Source organism: Vanacampus margaritifer, chromosome 7, assembly GCF_051991255.1.
Source record: "Vanacampus margaritifer isolate UIUO_Vmar chromosome 7, RoL_Vmar_1.0, whole genome shotgun sequence".
In the NCBI taxonomy this organism is placed as follows: domain Eukaryota; kingdom Metazoa; phylum Chordata; class Actinopteri; order Syngnathiformes; family Syngnathidae; genus Vanacampus; species Vanacampus margaritifer.
In genome coordinates this window covers 13,618,314-13,638,422 of record NC_135438.1, presented here as the reverse complement: position 1 = coordinate 13,638,422, position 20,109 = coordinate 13,618,314, and the positions used below count along the sequence as shown (strand labels likewise).

The following is a 20,109-nucleotide window of genomic DNA, read 5'->3' as shown; positions in this document are numbered from 1 at the left end:
ACTGTAAATAGATCACACTTTGGGTAGGTGCAATGTATGTAGATGGATAATCTAGGGGGCACCTTTGTTGGGCTCCGAGCTTGGGCGCATACATGGGCAAGCAGGAAGAATGACTAGACAAACTAAGAGTGATTATAGGCACATAGCAAATTGCACAGCAACTGCATAACAACTGATAACACCAACATCATAACACAATGACCCCATGACCCAACGCAAAAAAACACAGTTCTGTATGACCTAACTCAAAACATAGTCATAAATATCCCCGTCCACCCCATTATTACATACATAATCCCACAAACCCACATAGACATTCACAATTTTATGCTTATACTCTGTTACTGCTTCTCAATAATAATTAAAAATGTTCCCTTCTTTTCTCTCTTTCTGACCATTTATCATTGATTTTCCAGGTCCAAGTTAAATCATGTTTTTTTTCTTAAACAAGGTACTTGTGAAATTATGTTTTCACAAACATTGATTTTTTTTCTATTATGAGACAACAGAATAGAGTTTTGTAAACATTGTCAGAGACAGTAACATTTTTAATAGGGTTATAAAAGAGTTAACAACAAACAAGTCTAGCAGCGCAAAGGGTTATCCTGCACATGAATGTGATTGATTGTATTCATCTTTACTTGCTTTCTCTATGCTGAAGATGAACAAACTGAATTGATTAGTCAGCTAACATTACAGGTGCACATATCTGAGGCATACCTCTTTTGGCGTTAAGCTATGTTGAAACAAACATAAAAGGCACAACAAAATCTCTCACTTTCTTCATTTTTAATTTAGTTTAATCCACTTACTGGAGCAGCATAAAATAGGCTTTTGGGAATTGCTGGGAAGGCATTTTAAATAGAAATATTTAAATGTTCTGCAAGCTCTTAATGAGCAAGGTTGCTGATGGTAAGGAGCAATTTCACTCATTCCGGGTGAGAAATGATGAAGGGAATTAAATGTGACCATGTAGGAATGGATTTTTTCACCCTCTAGGCTTAGGCACAGTTTAAAGTAGGAAGTTATGCAAGAACAATGAAGAACCCCTAGTGCAGAGATGGCGTGCCCCTCTGAGGTGTTTAACAAGCTCTAAATAGCACAACCCAGTTTTTTTTTATGCATTTTTTTCCTCAACCTAATCCTCAATCCCACACGAACACAGTGTGGATAGTGAATTGCAAAAGCAATCACATACACGCTAGCTGCTAGCATCAGTCCTGAGTGCATGGCAAATTTTTGCCTGTATCACCTGGTGCAAATGGAGTCTCTTAAAATTATATTGCTAACCCTGAAAAATGCTTTATTACTTACCAACAGGTTTATGAACGAAACACTCTATAAAGACCGCCACAACCAGGAAACAAAATGAACCCAACTGAAACAAAATACAATACAAATCAAGAAACATTTTAAAACCTGCCTAACAACTTGGCACATTTTATGAGTAAAGAATGTTAATGCATCCATCCATCCATGTTCAATACTGCGTGTTTTTGACAACCCAATTGGGTGCTCGTGTTGACACATTAAAGTAGCACAAATGAAAACAAATTTGGTTTTCGTTGATTATGGCGGCACCTTTGGACAAAAGCAATATTGTTTTCCCTTTAATTTCCCTTGAAAAAAACACATTTCCCATGAGGCCAAGCGCATATCATCGTGAAATCCGGATGTCATTTTTTTCATATAGGTTTTTATTCTGTCCTATAGAATCGTGCCTTTCCCTAGTTGGAGTTTCTGAGTGACACGTTTGTCAGCACGTCTAGGTTTCTTAGCTGAGGTTTTTTCTGCTCCAGCCAGCTCAAGATTTATTCATCAAGGTTTCTCCATCAAGTGTTTTCTTCTAGGCCATCTGAATCCAGCACTGCACGTTGTTGTTACTTTGTATTATTGTATCTAAAGACTCTGATTCCCAACTCCCGTGTTTTGTCTGTGTTTGGGTTATAACTATGCATCTCACATGACATGATCACCTTTAAACATTTTTTTAAAATAACATTAATCCAACCACCCTTCCATTAAAAAAAAATAAAACATGAAAATACAATACACAATGGCTTGACTTATTGGTTTTAGCATGTTAATTTAAGTTGGACAATGTCAAAGTGGCCCTTGCATTCTTCGAGTTTTCTGTATGCGGGCATGGAAGGAAAAAGTTTGGACACCCTGGCTGAGACAAACAACTATTCAGAGCTGCATTCAATTAATCTAACATGCATGTTTTGGGAATTTGAGAGAAAACTGGAGTACCTGGAGAAAACCATTGCGAGGTCAGGATGAAAAGGCAAAACCTTGCACAGGGTAGTTCGGACAGAGTTCCAAACACAGACCCCCTGACTGCGGCAAACGTGCTAACCACTAACTCATCATGCTGCCCTAATGCATTCAATACTTTGCATTTGTATGATTTTACTGTTCCCCGTTCATGAAACTTCCTGTAGTGAACATATGATGTTCAAAGATTTTTGAACTGGAACATGTCACTATGTCGTGTCATTATGAAACATGTTTGCTTCATTAAAACACTCACTATGCTGATTAAGAGACCTTTCCTATACAACCAAGTTGTGAATTTACTTCTCGTTTCGACTAAAATAACTTTTCCCAGAAATATAAAAACAAAATTTGAAGAGAGACGCCAGCTGAGCAGCATGGTCATAAAAGAACTGCACAGAGTGCAGGGGTCTATTGAGGATAACTGTTTTGAATGCATGCTTGATACATACAGTGCTACTTGCCGCCAAATTCAACAATTACAAAAAGTATATTCAACATATATAGATAGCATTGCTGATCAGAGGTTTTTTTTTTGTTACATTTTGGTGTAACCAAGTATGAAATGGCTTTCATCCTGTTACAATGATCCTAAAATGTACAGGCATAGCACGTGGTCTACTGTAAGAATGTGTTATTACTCACTATAAAATCCTGACTAAATCCCATTTAACATACCCCTATGTAATAACCAGGAGAAATGCACCCCCCCTCTTGAAATGGCACACTAAGTTAGGCCATATATCAGTTTTTTAATCTACCCTCTCCAGGCACCACATTAATGATTGACTTTAAAATGTGCCGCCCTCTTTTTGCAGAGGAGATTAGTTTAAACATGGGGAGTTACAGTAGTTGGCAGAAAAGTGTCTTGTAAGAAGAAGGGAGGAAGAGACCAGGAGAGAAAGAGTTTGACCATAACCACTTTCCCATTAAGCTATTGATTTCTCCTCCTCTCAAGGACACGATTCAATCCTGGGCCGATGTGTAGATTGTCTGTCAGGAATCTATGGCTCAGCTTTACACACAAGAGTTGTGTGCCTTGGCTGCCACTATTGGGCCAGCCCATTAATCTGATCACACTCAATATACGAGAAGGATGGGCAAATTGAGACGAGGTCAGAGGTCAGACGTGTCTTGGTGTTGATGTGGCCCCTGTCACAAAGATGGACAAGTAGTCATGGACGTAAACAAACGCACAATTAAATGACAACCAGCCACACACACATAGGAAGGGAAGTCCTTAAATGGCAACAAGGTTATTTTTGAAGCATAACATCTAAAACCAATTCTCATCTGGAGGGGTGGGATATGTCGAGTAAGATTATATTTTGGTGAGAATCAGAATAAAACCAACATACAAGAGTTTATTCGAACTTTTTAGCAATAGTCCACTTGCATTGGGGCCAAATGATGACGCTACATGTAGAGGTCATGGAACAATCTAGTCTGGCATGTCATAGGGTATTAAAGGATGCCTAAGATTGTTAGGTTTGGCAAAAGTCTCCTGAGAGCTTCAGTATTCTAGTTTGCTAAGAATGTGTGTTAATTAATTTAAAAGGCAATTTGTGAGGTCATAGGTCACTGACGTTGGATCTGAGCTGGATGGGATTGAGGTCAGGGCTGTCAAGGTGTTGCCCTCAAAGTTGGAAGAATATCCATCCATCCATCCATTTCCCGAACCGCTTACTCCTCACAAGGGTCGCGGGGGTGCTGGAGCCTATCCCAGTTAGCTTCGGGCAGTAGGCGGGGTTGCCACTGAATTGGTTGCCACTCAATCGCAAGGCACACAGATACGAACAACCATTCACACTCACAATAAGTTGGAAGAATATAACTACCCAAAATATTTTGAAGGTAAATAATTAAGACACAGGTTTAACTATGATTGTCTAATAAATTAAGAAATCCCTCTCAATGGTTTTGTTCACACGGCACATAAAAGATGGTCCAGAATAAATGCTTGAAGCATTCACAACATAAAGAAAGGTGGGTTGGGGAAGACATCACATCAATGAATACCACAAAAAGCTTGAAACACTTAGTGAAATCATTGGTGACAGCTATTGATTTTCTGGAAGAGTCGAGTTCATTGGACTTGGTACCCTCTAAACGTGTGTGGTCCCGCATCCTTTTCCTTTGTTCAGCTACATTGAATCATCTTTCCCTCAGCTATAGATTTCCCCTTGACTGTGATCAAATCCATGGACTTCAGGTCTTTGAGGGAGCAAGGGAAGCAAAAGTTCAGGAGGATCAATAAGTACTTCATGGTCCAGATCAGTTGTGTATTGTAGCCCCAGCTAGGACCACAAAACTTAAACCAGGAAGCAGAAAAACATTATTATTTTTTTTAATACAAGGGCCAACATGGGGCAATCATGTTTACTATTTTCGACTCTTCTAATTACATGCAATTAACAAGACTCATAAACTGTTACATCCTCCAATTTACACTAGTTAAAGCGGTTTTTTAGTTCAGATAATTTAATGCACCAAAATATTCATCTTACCAAAATTGAGTTTTGCAGTCAAAATGCAAACAACACTTACAGTAAGTATACACCCTATACTCTTTTATCATAGTGCAGTGCAGCTATAAAACCAACAGAAAAATGTTGAGGCACTTTAACCGTCACATATTGCTATGTGCTAAGAGGCAGTGTGTTTAACAACTTCAAGAATCAATATCATGGGGAAACATATTTTTCAGTCAAAACTCTGAGGAATACAGAGTATGTCGCACTGTATGTTTATATAGCTACAATCCTTATTTAAACTCAACAAAAAGCACATTCACACACAACACGGTTACAAATCTAGGTAGTCGCTAACTCAAGCTTGATACCTCATGGAGGATTAATGGAATAGCAGCATAATTTTATAGTCTTAATGTGAGACAAGGTTATAGTCATTTGAAATTAACCTTAAGTGTCCACTGTACTTTATCAATTAAATACCTCAATCAAATGAAGAGAATCATGCAATAATAGAAGAATGTGCCCATGACAGCATATAACTAGAGTGCTGCAGGAGGTCTATTATGGAGGTGTCAGTGCCAGATGAGCCTCAGACTGATGACTGCGTGAGCACGTGACTCACCCGATGCTGTTTGCAATTTATCAGCAAGCTGCAAGGATAGATGATTGAGTTACCAATTATCACGGCACACGGACACAACAAGGGAAACAAAAGATATAGCGACGAGGTAAACAGGCAATGATGGGAGAAAAAAAGTGAACGAGGATCACGTGGGTGACAATCAAGAATTAAACCATGCAGAGGGCTGGCTTGATTAAAAGAGGGATTGTGATAGCACATATAGGTGACTGCTAAATCCAATTTCTGCTCTTTCCATTGTTTGCTTATTTTGCCAATGCAAATGGTGTACTGTACTTTGTCCTGACACATTAAACCCGCAACATGCAGTATCACAACACCTTTGTGGATTTATGTCCTGATTTTTGTAGTCGTCAGGTTACCTGCAGTTGGCCTGCACGAGTGCATGTTTATGATTAAAAAACAACAGATGATAAATTGAGTAAAGCCAAGAATACTCCAGAGTGAACAGGTGGCATTCAGGGTTTGTACGTCAGCCAAATAATCAATGTGGGACGCTGAACATCATGACAGGTGTGTTTATAATCTACTGACGTCACTGGGAGGCTGATAAAAGCTGTGTGACACATCACTCAATTTGCCAAAGTCTTTGCATCAAAATTTCCAATACCATCAGGAGCAGCTCTGCAATAGGAGCAGTGTGCAACAAGGCCTTACCTATATCTTTTACATCAACACAACCTTGAACACATTCTTTTCAGTGACGCTATTTCGCTTCCAAGCTCATCATATATTTTACAGTCGATAATGTTATGTGAATGAATTCTTTTCCATCTCATACTTTTACTATCATAAAAGCTGAACTGCACCGACAATTTCTACAAGTAACATTATAATAATTCCAAGTAAACTGAAGCAAATCACCGTATAAAAAATGTAAATAAAACTAACGTTACTGAAGGAGAACCACTCCCCTTTTGAAATTGATTGACATTTAAAATTGCAAAAGGAAGGCTGTTTGCAGAGTAGAGACACTGGGACTCACTGGGATTTTTTAGGCATTGCTATAATTCATTATACAGTATTTTATAAATGTTGGTAGAACTCCAAATATACAACTTTTGGGGTGTTCAACTTTAGACGTTCCACTGTAATTGGAACATGTTATTTATATATAGCAATGTCATCTCCATAAGCCATTGTTTGCCTTTCAAACAGCCTAATTGGGCGGCATGGCTCCGTGGTAGAGCGGTCATCTCCCATCCGTGAGGTTGTGGGTTCGATCCTCACCCCTGGTGACCACATGTTGAAGTGTCCTTGAGCAAGACAACGAAACCCGATTTTCTCCCAGTGGACCTGGCAGCGCCTTGCATGGCAGCAGCCGACCACTGGTGTCTGAATGTGTATGTGAATGGGTGAATGAGAAGCCATTGTAAAGCGCTTTGGGCACCATATGCTTTATATTTTTTTTGTGTATGTGATTTAAAATGTTTCTGTCAGTAAGAAGTAAGACAGTTCGTGTAAAAACCTTTTTCCCCTAAGATAAAAAAAACTAGTATTGACAATAATTCTACGCGAGTACATTTTCCAATATACCAACCAGTTTCAGACAGGAGCTTGATGGATTCCAGCACACGCTCAGTGTAGACGCCTGGTTCATAGTTCTCCATCTCTGCATTTATAATGTGCACAACTCGAGCAGCTCTGCCCCTGATAGCTCCAGCAGTTCGGTCCAGAGTGTCCACGTCTCCCTCTTGAAGTGCTATGACGCATTTGTTCACATCCTCAAGGATGTGGTTTTCTTGGATGAGGAGCAAATAATAGTAGTTAAACAGAATGACGTTTTTGTCACTTGACCACTCAACACCGGTTAATACCTGACACAGACAGGAAGTCATCCACAGATGTGATGTCATCCACAGCTTCAGTCAAGATGCGCACTTGCTTCTCCCACTGGTCCTTGAAAACATCCATGTTGTCTTGGGCTACTTTACTCTGAGGTCTGGCAGCCAAAGTGAGGGCAGCATTGATAACCTGTCAAGGCCGACAAACTGTTACATTTCATTGGTTGTCAGACTCTAAAGTATAAATGTTTAAAGTTTTAATTTTAGCCTAACTTTGTTTTTCAAGTGTTTTAATTTGTGGCCAGGAAGAAGGTTTCTTACCAATAGATTGAGGTTCAAATCTGGGCCAACAGGATTATTTTATTCCTCAGCCACTCTAAAATAGTTTGCTCATATACACCCTTGAATGTCCAGCATTTTTCAAGCATTTTCAGGACCACCCAACATCAGTGGTGGATGGCATATTGAAACAAATATAGTGCAACTTCCAAAGTCAAATGTCCTGAAAGTAAACTAAACCAAAAATATTGGGCAAAATGTTATCATATAACAATGTATTTAAAGCTACTAGACTTCCACAAATTTTACAATACTTTAGCGTATCCATGAGATATTGTGAGTGATCTCTAAGGGATTAATTGCACTAGAATGTTATGATTCTTTGGGGTGGTGGTGGGGGGAGGGGTTGCTACTACGCAAGGGTACTGCTGGTATTTTATAGTATACATTATAGGCTGATTCAAAAATAAGAAATATGATTCAGACTAGAAAACCAAACATTGACGTGCGGTGTTAGAAAGCAGTACACAAGTCTGTCTGCTTCTCAGAGCACTAATGCTAATGCAAAAAGGAGCCGAGTTTAATCTTTAACCCCCTCTTTTGAGGATAAATGGCCACACATTAACATCATTTTTCCCTGTTGTCATGCCTTAGCTCCGGATGCTGCAGTATTGGACTCTACAGTCTCTAGGGTCAGCATTTTTGTGCTTTCTTTACTTGCATTACTGTAGTTCAGTGTTTTTGTGTAATTACAGTCATTTATAAAATGTGCAATGATAGTGTGCTGTCCTGTGGGAATCCTGGACATACTTTTGCGTGGATGTGAAACGAAGTGTGCAACTCCCAGTACAACCAAAGAGACGTTGCATGACCTTATAACCATTTTAACAATGTCAAAAGTGAGCACTGTTTTGTCCTCACCTCTTATTGCACCCGTCTTAAATCTGGAATTTTACTAAGGACCATTTTGAACCTACCAAGGACTGCACCAAACATAAACACTCACAGGGACAAAATCAGATGTTGATGCTTGAATTTTTACATCATGTTTTAGTCAAATTATCCTTATTTGGTAACAAAGGCAGTGATGGGGGATCAATAGAGGGCACCAGAGCAATACATATATTTAAATTTATTGTAAGATGAGCGTGATAAAAACTATAAAGCTAATGATGAGTAAAATTATTTTCATTCATCTCTGTTGTCTGAAATCATGAAGCTTTTCTGATCTGGGGCATGTCTCGTCCTCCCGCTGACAATTTTGAAGGAAAGTTTGTAAAGATTGATTGCTTTCATACACTTATGCTGACCAAGACAGATTTTGAGAACTACAACATTAGTTTAAGGTCTTGTACGTAATTTATCTGGGTTAAGATTTGCAAAGTTAAATGATAATTTTCTGCCTCATTGTACATACTTGCATCAGACAGTCCATCAGAATTTCGAACCTCATCTTATTTGCTTCTCAAAAAGTTGGGTCCTCTGTGAAAAAGACCCACTGTTAACCCTGGAAACAATGTATTGATTTTAACTTCCACTGGTGCTTACATCCTGAGAAACAGCACTATAAAATCCTCCTACGCATTATTGATGGATGGCTCCCCCATTCTGCCAACCTGGATTCTTTAAGTCTCAGCTCCCTTCCATTTGTAAAAAAAAAAAAAAAGGTATCCTTTTAAAATGCCTTTTAGACATAAGCACTCAACACAAGGCTTGTGTGAATGCTTTACAACATAGAGAAAGAACTTACCTGAGGACAAAGGCTATCAATTTGGGTTGCAGCCATTCGAACCAGCTTGACACCCTCTTCATTATTAGAGATGGAGCAAGCCAAGTTGGCCACCTGAATAATGACAAACAAAACAGAAGAAAAAAAAAACACATCAGCAATATTTTCTTAACCCATGCATTCGCTATGGGTTCTTGTTTCCTACTATGTATGTTATTGCAATTTGAGAGGAAGCCCTCTATGGAGAAAACTCACATACGCATGGAGGAATATACAAAGTCCACACACTGGAAGGCCCGAATCAAGATTTGAACCGTGCTCAATTACGCGTCAATTAGATTTGTAAATCTGCCAGTATTCTTAATGTGCAGACTGCGAAAGGTAATTCAATATGGCACATGCTCAGTTTGTTCATTACTCTGTTTTGTAGTCTATCAAGACAGGGGGTAGTGTCACACTGTGCTAGAAAGAAAAAGGACATAACAAATGCTGAGTTCCACAGAAGTAATAGCTACATGACAAGCACAGATAAATGTCAATAGCTTTGCCACAGAAAGCATGTACAATATGCTAACAATGACAGGAAGAACTGGGAGACCGATGGAATAAAGCGTTCACTTGTAACAAGATAATGTGATTTATTTCAAATTCAAATCATCAACTTCACACATGCGGATAAAGAATTGTAAGCTCGATAAGCCGACATTTCTAACACACTTGTGATGCATGACCACCATTGGGCCATCCGGATTCACTTGGTGGTGTAACGAGCCACTTTATAGTTGTGAACATTTAAATTCCAGACACAACTCATTGCAGTCCATTTAACTGCAGGTCAGGCTAATCGTGATACCCATTTCCCCTGGCGTTATGTGATATTTTGTTGTTTGTGGTGTAAAAAACAGTTTACAACCCGCAAAGATAAACTTTTACATCTCTTGCATATTCTTTATGAGCAAGTGAAGTCAACATACTACACTGTATCAGTCTTTGTTTATTTTCATAACGTCAAACTGTATAATGCAACAAAAAGCTGTGGTACGAATATGGCCAGTGTTTGAAAGAGAGCAAAACACATGGCTGTTAGCAGCAAATGTGCCAGTCTATATTAGCACCGCCAGTGCTCACATGTCGCTCTTTGAGGCAAATTGAACGAAATCAAATTTGTGTTAGACGACTCTGGCTTAGAGCTCTGTCTCTTTCCTCATGACAGCAATGAGAACATTGATGGATTGCCGTCCTTTTATGCGAGCGTGTGTGCGGATGTGTTTAAAGTGTCTGTGTGTGAGTGTGGGTGCAGGTGAGGATGAGAGAGAGTAGAGAGAGGAGGGAAGGCTGCACTTTTCACATGAATGTGGGTTTTTAAAGGAAGATGATAACTTTGGAAAACAATTTAATAGAATGTTTGAATTTGGGCAAGCATTTTTCATTTAAAAAAAAAAAATTCTTGAGAACAATTTGTCAAAAATAATTCACATAGCTGCAATTTGTGGTTTCAGAAAATACATATTTTCTGCATTTGTCTGACTTACAGTCTAATTGCGGTCAGACCCAGTGCCATCCCTGTGCTTATTTTTGCACAGGCCCATGTGAGTGTGGGAGGCAAAGAGCTTTTTGGAGGCTGGAAAAAAGCCCAAAAGACCCACACCCACCACCTCTTAACCAACACACACAGCTAGAAAAGGTCCAAGGATGTATCATCAGCCAAACTCCTGATTGCAATTACCTAAGGATGTGTTTTTGCTTAGTTTTTTGTTTTGTTTTTCCTGAGATAGGAGCTGAAACCAGTTGAGAAGGTGAGATGGATGGTGAAGGAGCAGTCAAGGGAGTGATCCCCTACGAATGCCCATTCTTCATTTTAGCGTTGAACTATTGATTTTGTCATTTCGCTCGGCCTTGAATAATCTCTTCAATTCTAATTTGATGAAGGCCTCCGCTGCATTTGAAAGGATGGGCATTCTTTTGCCGTGCTATCTAAATCACCCAAATGGAGGAGAGTAACTGGAAATTGATTGAAATGGTTGAGTCAAAGAGCGCAGAAGGTGGATAATAAATCAAACAATGTCCAAGCTGTCTGCCTTTATTGCCATTCTACTGTATATACAAAGTCACAGCCTCCATGTGAATGAAGGGTCTGTGGAAAGAATCACTGTGCTTTTAGAGGTAGCAAACAGTAGGGGTTAACTTACACGAACTGAATGTTTTTGGTTTCATCGAGAAATAGATTGATTGAATGAATTAATGGAGCTTCATTGTCATTGAAAATGTCAATAAAACTGGCAGCACAACGTGTCCAAGAAACATGAAAAACAATGATCGAAAAAGGGAGACAGGACAGAAAGGCCTGTTCTCGCTTTTCAGTTCCCCCGAGATCTCCCAAAGGGGAGCACAGCAGAAGCCCGGAGAAGGAAAAAAAAAAAAAAAACACTCGCACATACATCATCGACCAAGTGTTAATTCACTGGGTTAAATTAACAAAAAAAACATTCATTTGCAATCTGGGTACAGAGTGGTGAAACACACCATCAAATCCAAAAGGTAAGCAGAGCTGCACTGAGTACTGTTGGATGCACATATTTGCTAACAGCGTCAGCTTCTGATAAAGGGAACTTACTTGCATGGCTTAATTGTGAAATTGTCAACACAATGGAGGTGGGGGGTTATTTTTGTTTGGTTATGTCCCCATGTGTCGTGTGTGTGTGTGCGAGCTGCCTTTGCGAGTTAAAATGCCCCCCCCCCACACACACACACGCACACACACACTGGCTAGCATCTGCAAGTAGAAGCAAAGGGTGGAGCCAGCCTGCTGTTACACAAGGACTAATCACAAAGCACAGGTTCCACAGGCGATCGTCATGCTCACGAAAGCCGGTATATGTCGCGGGCTGAAAAGAAACAGGATGCGTAAAGAGTGCTATCATTTTAGTTTTTGGGGGGTATTTTGACAAAAGAAACTGGGAACTGTTTAAATATTGTAAAAAAACAAACAAACATACATATGTCTCCTTTTTGTGTCCTTAAGGATTATAATGATGATAATGATAATGCTGCCACTATTGAATGTACATTTGCTTATTTATAAACAGTATCCATAGAGCCTGGATTAAAAACCAAAATACAAATCTTTGTTAACATGGCAATAAATAAACCCACCAATCAATCCCCTAATTCATTCTGATGTTACAATTCAGTTCAGTTGACCAAGGTTCCTTGTTGATTGTTATGTCTCTGTACTGTTTTTTTTTTAAGAGAAGAAAGCTTTGTTTGCAAGGAGGAACATGTTTTAATAACAATTTTACCATTTTATTACCAATGTGGGACAAAAGTGACAATTATCTGTTGACCAATCGTACGACTTGAGTGTGACGGGCTCCAACCTTTTAGGCATATGGCCCTGCTAGATTGAGGCCTCTTTGGCACATAATTGGATAGTGGGACTTGAGCGGATTTGTTTATTACTGTAACCTTTTTACTTGGCAAAGCCTTGCGTTTCCTATTTATCTGCAGAAAATGTTTGAGAGCCTGATAATCCCATTTTACACACGGCATATTTCTCAATTACCTTTAGTGATCCCCTGATACATAGATGAAGCATAGGAGCGTATCTTCATTGATTATTCATATCCTGACACATCAACATGATCAGTCAGGATCTAATCATGTTCTACACACCAAAAGCTTTTAAGATTTGCTTTCACAAATTGTAAAATTCCCCAGCATGTAGAAGCAGTCCCTGCAGTGATTGTCCTGGGACACTTGATGCAAAATTAAAAACACTGAGTATAAATAAGGGGGCAAAAATGTCGCTTCTGTAATTTTATCTCAGACTGAAAAGTGCTACACCCTCAATTTCTAGTTTCTCCAATCTAACAGATGCACCATTAAAAAACTATGTGCAATGGATGGATGCTTTTTTGAGGAACTGGAGATGACATTCCAGTGGCCGAATCATGTAAAACACACCTTTGTCTAACTTACAAACCAATTATTATTATTTTCTACTTTTATTTCGTTCTGCTCACATGAACAATGGCAGTGACCTGGAAGGGGCGTGATTAGTAGGAAGTTTCAATAAGGTTGGCTGATGTGCAAAGTGTGAAATAGGTTTGAAATGAATTGATGGGAAAAAAATGAAACTGTAATAGCTTCATCAAAAGTGAAGAAAGAAATACTGTACCATTTTTTATCTGTATTTTTTTTGGCCTTTGGTCCAGCTCGTTCGATCGTTACAAATACACAGAATTTGAATGTGAGCCAAAAATACCTGTTGCAAACTGTAATATGAATCCAATGATATCTCCAGGTTCTTCCTATGGTATACAATTAATAATAGTTTTCGTCAATAATTCTTCATCCGCCTCTCAGTGCTGAGGACGTGAGATCAAGTCCGGGCTTCGGCCTTCCTGGGTGGAGTTTGCATGTTCTCCCCGTGCTTGCGTGGGTTTTCTCCGGGTACTCCGGTTTCCTCACATTCCAAAAAACATGCATGGCAGGTTGATTGGACACTCCAAATTGTCCATAGGTGTGATTGTGAGTATGATTGTTCGTCTCTGTGTGCCCTTGCAATTGACTGGCAACCAGTTCAGGGTGTACCCCGCCTACTGCCCGAAGCCAGCTGGGATAGGCTCCAGCAACCCCCGCGACCCTTGTGAGGACAAGCGGTAAAGAAAATGGATGGATGGATGGATGAATTCTTCATCCTTGCCCAAATAACCTAGTCCTATGGCATGACGACATGTTTAGATTTTGATGGATGATGTTGATGCATTCAAATAAATATGAGCTCTTTTCTGATGCTTATTTAGACATTGGTACCAAAAAAATAGTTTCACACATGCATTCAGACACACACACACAGTGTATGTATATCCACAGTGAGACTAAATAAATCAGTATGTCAACGTTTCAGCAGGATGGAGCTGGTATCAAGGGAGTACAATTTGCAGACTGAAAAACAATCACAGCACTGCACACAGCGGTACTTCCACTTGCCTTCTCATACAGTTGACAGCTCACAGCAGTCTCCCGCATGTCTGTACATACATTGCATGACCCGAAGGGGACAAAGGTAAGGTGCGAGGCACTTGGTAACGCCACATGTCAAGCGAGTTGAGTCGACAGGGGAAATGAAACCGTAAGGGGTTGATGACTCACTGTTATTTACTATGAACAATGCCTTGGGAAAATCAATGCCTATTAAGAGCACATATACATAAAAAAAGACTCACGTATAGGCATATTCAGATTAGTGTGAAAAAACTTTTCAAGCTTGTTTGTCATGATAGAGGATGTCATGTAACTATACTTAAAAAAACAGATTTTTATTTGGTTTTATATTATTAAGTATGGAGTAGGTATACATTGTATGTTACACCAAAACAAAGTAGTACTAGTACAGAGTTGAGCTGACCCAGGCTTTTTTATTTTTTATTTTTTATTTTTTTAAGACTAGACTTAGACAAGAATATAGGAATAAAACAAAAAAGGTCTACTCTCCCAATTTGATTGTACAGCATAGACTGAGCATGATTTATGAACTTAGGGAACAGTCATTTGATTACTATTGCTGATGATTGCTATGCCTCATTTTTACCATTTTCCTTTCCATGCTCGCATGAGACAAACTCTCTTCTATCTGCAGAACCCAACTCATCATTTTACTTTAAATGACAAGCTCACTGACAAGGAGCTGACAGAGGGCCTATCCGATACACAGTTGATTTGTCTGCCTCAGACAGACATTTACTGATGCTTGCACATGTGCATACACACATACACACACACACACACGCACACACATCTGATATAGTTGATGTGTAATCTCAGGGATTCTTTTAAAAAAAAAAATTCATTATGTGATCCATAAGATTTACTAAAGGTTTGTGCATGCAAGCTGATCTGTGGAAGCTGATCTACTAACCGGGCACAACCAGCACTGCAATTGCAAAACACGATAAATTGCCACGCAGTTCATTTTACACGTTGTGAGAAGACTGCAAACGGAAGAATTTAGCACCCACAATTTGATTTATCAAACCTGAGTACAATTGTGCTTGCTGATTTTGCTAATGTGTCTGTAAGGCAGGTGAGCTAGCTCAGGCAAAAGGAGGAGTGGGACGAACTTTTCTGCTCCTGTAAACATTTTTGAAATGCCTTCTGTTATTGCTTGCGTTATATCGTCTATTCTATCCTGTTCATCCACATTTTCAAGCACACGAGTTGGAATGCAAGGAATGCACTCTATGCTGTTGCTGCCTTCTTGAACATGAACAGATTACTCAATTTAGAAATATGTTGGTTTGCCTTTCTATTGACACTTCCAATTCAATCACTTCAAACTTTGTTTTGTGCTTGCAATGTGCTCCTGAACACTCCATGGTGAGCACAAATGCCTCTTTAAATAAACACACAAGCATCTTAGTGTGCAGTCCACTCATGATGACGGGTGTGAGTAATACCATATACTTGCTAACCTAATGTAATCAATAGTAAATACCCATTAAAAGGAAGGTACAGTTGTGCTTGAAAGTTTGCATACCATATCAATATCATATCAAAACAATTGCTAAAGTTTTTTTGGAATTTATGGGCATTAAGCCTTTTTCTCACCATACAAATGCACTCATAAGTTTACATACCCCTAGGCTATGTAAACTTTCAAGCACAACTGTACTGTACATATTCAAAGCTACTTAAAATGAGGCTCACTGGGGGCTAGCGTGCTAATAACTAATAACTGATATTAAAAGACAATCAAGAAGCAATTGAAATCAGAATTTGTCACAATACATTCCTTCAAACGACACAGAAGAAATCCCTGCAGTGCACGGCACTTTAGCTGACAAACTTAATTTCAAGAGAAGTAAAATATGCAACCTGGCTTTGTGATGCTATTAGGATCTATATAATTTAGAATGTGAGCTGAATGCAATTTACTTCACCATCACCTCCTTGACAACCACGGTTGAGTTTGCATGGAATCCCGACTGAGTGATGAACAGTGCTCTTTCCTCTAGAGTCGTTGCTGACGGTTTGGATATTCCAACAACAACAAAAAAAAGTGGCCGGTTCGCTTATAAATATGATAATTTTGCTGCAGGCTGTTGGGGGAAGTCAACCAGTGCTGCTAGTAGGAAGACATTAGAATTGTACATGAGATAACGAAGGGGGGGCAGATGACGACACAGTTCAGATAAGCACAATAACGTGTGTGCGGCCACAAATGTACAGACGCACTGCACCAGAAAGAAGAGAGGAGGCACCTGATGTAACAGAAAAGATGATGCTAGCAATCATATTGCAGTATTCCGTGCTTTGCTTGTTGACCCACTCTGTAGTACTAAATGTCAAGGATCCATGATTCTTCAAGTGACCTCCTCCCGAGGCTTCAAAATCTGGACGCCTTAATGAAGAAGCCCATTGGAGGAGAGGGTGAGCTCGTTGAAAATAATATCCCCAATATAAAATGCTATCAAGCTCAGAAAGGGACACAGGGAGGTAATTGAAAGTTGTGTAAACAAATCATAAAGTCAGTTGTACAGAATGAATGTAAGTTTACAGGTATGCTGAATGTGTGTGTGGTGTGTGTGGTGTGTGTGGATATGCAACACAGGGAATGGGATGGCTCAGGTACCCCCTATAAAGCCAAAAGAACACAGCGTCTCTAAGGTGGCACAAGTACTGTGCTTTAAACTCACTCAATATCGTCTCCTTTTTTTAAAGCTATAGCGCAACCACAGGAGCCAGACTGCCTTTTTTCAGACTTCCTTCCCCTCCTCGAAGCAGCTATTGATTTCTCTTTGCTTCCTCTCTTTCCATCCTGCCCTCCATATGAGTGCTAGCCAAGCAGTTGGGGCTTGGCACAAAAACATAATTATGAAAATGGACCTCTGGGTTGTTTCGTTTAATCTATTCGTACAGTCCCCCAGTCCAACTGCAACAGCGACTATTCAAATCGGTTGCAAAGAGGCGACATTGGAACTGCTTAACCCGCTGCATTATGAAGAATGGTTAGCATCAGTCACCATCTCAAACATTCCTAGCCCGAATGATCAAAAATACACGCATGCAGTTCGGTGCAGACTCGCACTTTACTGTCAGCATGTGCTTCAACATGAAAGTATGCCTCTTGTCAAACACCGACCGCCATCAATTTACCCTTTGTGGCCTTCAAGGCAAAGGGTTCAGATGGCAATTCACCTCTCCTCCACTTACACTTCAATGGCTACTGGCTAGTCAAAAGCAAACAATTTTAGAGGCGGTAAAAAAAAAATAAAAAAAAACCGCATAACACTCCATTCAACAAGCATCTATTTATTGGAGTGGAATGCTCATAAAAAATGTTCTGCTTGTATCTGAGTTTTCTGGTAACAGCTTTCCGTTCGATAGATGTTGACTCATAGGAACATCAGTTATGTGTTGTACAATTAGGTTAAAAGGGCTAAGATTAATTATAGGACAGCATTATTATTAGTTAACAGCGGTGGTAGCGTCAATTAAATTTGAGCGTCAGTCGTTTTGCAGTCGTCAACATTCGGGACACATTCTAATCGTCAATTCGTCATTCCTCAGCGAAATAGCAGTCCGTCAATGTTTCTGTCATTCAAAATAGGCATCCGCCAATGTTTCCATCATTCATCAGCAAAATGGGCATTCCGTCAAGCTCCGTTAGTACTTGCTTTCTCTACCACTGTATGGCAGAAGAAATATTGAACCTGTGCAGGCACCTGTTACCATTCATACAACAGAACTTGTTTTAATGCAATATGTTTGCCTTGGCTCAAAAAAGGCAAGGTAACACTGCAGGAGATTACACTGACATTTTCTTGCTAAGCAGATCACAATTTTTCCATGTTTACATATTTTTTGTCACTGTTGTTCTGGATCCAAATCAATTATGTAGGTTTACCAAATTAAGTGTCTGATTCACATGATACAATTGATACGGTTTCAGCCTTAATCTGTTTCAAAGAGGCCACGATTGTAGTTGATCCAAAGAGTCTGGGACCATGCCAAATCTCTTGCAAAATGTGAAAACAGCAAGACCTTGACATTTCTCCACGTCACATCCTTCTGCTTTCTCACATCAATCTGATGCAGAAGAAAAGCATGATTAGTCCTGCCGCATAATAGATGCATGTGGTGGGAAAGGTCAGCAGTTGTCAGACCTTAATGCCTAACCTTTAAAGTGGGGGATGGTAGAGGGATGATGAAATTAAATCAAACGAGCAGTGGAAATAACTTCTTGGAACATGGACGATTTATGTAAATCAATAAATGCTCATTTTACATGCTGGATAAAAGGCAAAGATCACAGTTCAGGGAGCACAAAAACACGTTATTCTCGATTTGCAAGCATGAATCGAGATTGCTTGTCTGACAAAGACTGTACATGAGTTATTTTCTTCTACAGTAGATGAGAACATGTATGTTTGAAGTGCTGACAGACCATCATCAGTCTGAAAAGTATATATACGACTTTTAAATATGAAATAATCATTTTGTTAATAATGTTGTGTGCACCTACTCTGCAGCTAATATTTAGTTTTACACGACTGAAAAAATATATATAGATCAAATATACGCTACTGCAGGGCAGGCCAGAGCAAAACATGCATTTACATGCAAACTCTTACCTGAAAGGATTTAAATGCAAAGAGATACAACTTTGGTGAAACACATAACAATACAAAATAATAATAATAAAAGGAGGCCGAGAAAAGCGTTACATAAAACCTTTCCATAAGACATCCACTTTTCACACATTAAACAGTGGAGAGATCATATAAAATAGGACAGAAACTTGTTTTAAATATTAGGAAGGAATGACTCAGCACGATGTTTGTATCACATCAAAATCTGTGCACTTCAATTTTTGAGCAACAAAACCATGGTTACTTCATTATAACTTGTAATGGTGACTATAAACGAACCTCAGAGCTGAAGCCGAAGCTCGTAAAGGGTGGGTCACTAGGCAAAACCAGGACGCTGATTCCCACTCTTAAAAGAGTGAATGCAGTATCAACTTTCTACCAATTGTGGGTTCTAATAGACTGTGAAGCGGTCATGATGCGATTGAATATAGTACACAGTTGGATGTAGACTGGAAATGTCTGGGGAAAAATATAAGATGACCAACAGCACTCAATTTCTCCTAAATTTGATATTCAGCAATTAATTAATTAATTGCTTGATTAAAGTGTCCATCCTTAGGCAAAATAAACACAACACAGGTACATTATATAGGTATCACAACCGACTCTTCACAAACAAGCAAAATCAAAGTGGCTTTTGCTTCTATGGCTTTAAAATGATAGAAAGACGTCATCAGATATTTTATTGCAATTTTTGGCTTGTCCCATCAGAAGATAACAAATCTGTTTTGAATGCCTTCTTATGTAGTGATGATGCACTATATAAAATGTAAATAATAAATGTGGAACTTGGGCACGGATACTGTATCCTTAAACAGCAGGAGTTAGAAGAGTGTAACAAGCACTGCTCCTTAGGGAGTGATGCTTGAACATTTCCACAGTAAATAAGACTTTCAATCTTCACTTTCCACCTTGAAAAGGCTGTTTTGTATGAAGAACTCATTAAAACATGGCGCGTTTATCGGAAACAGTGGCCTTAATGCTTCCGCCTTATGACCAGCCGGGACCAAGCCTGCAGCATTTAAGGCTATTTCCATAACACATATAAAACAGAAGGCAGGCTGTAGGAGTCGCGATCAGGGCAGTTTCACAGCTGCCATCCCAGGAGTGTTGTTACCGCACTGGCTAATTGGATATTCAAAACCAGGCCTTCTGTTGAACCTATATTGACACCAAGCTGCCTTTATAATCCTGATGCTGATCATATTTTTTCATATTCATGAGTGAGGCCTGATGAATAAGCGGCAGACAATTATTATTTATGGTCTCTAGT

The 20,109-nt window shown here is 39.3% G+C and overlaps 1 protein-coding gene across 3 annotated transcripts in view; it reads right to left on the bottom strand.

Annotated features, from left to right (window-relative positions):
• Positions 1-20,109, bottom strand: part of ctnna2 (catenin (cadherin-associated protein), alpha 2) — a 227,923-nt gene that overhangs the window by 30,297 nt on the left and 177,517 nt on the right. For all 3 annotated transcript variants that reach the window (XM_077571045.1, XM_077571046.1, XM_077571047.1), the window contains 3 exons: positions 9,205-9,297; positions 7,209-7,365; positions 6,932-7,132 (listed from right to left, as the gene is read on the bottom strand). In XM_077571045.1, coding sequence (XP_077427171.1) covers positions 6,932-7,132; positions 7,209-7,365; positions 9,205-9,297 — 451 coding nt within the window. The remainder of the gene's footprint in view (positions 1-6,931; positions 7,133-7,208; positions 7,366-9,204; positions 9,298-20,109) is intronic.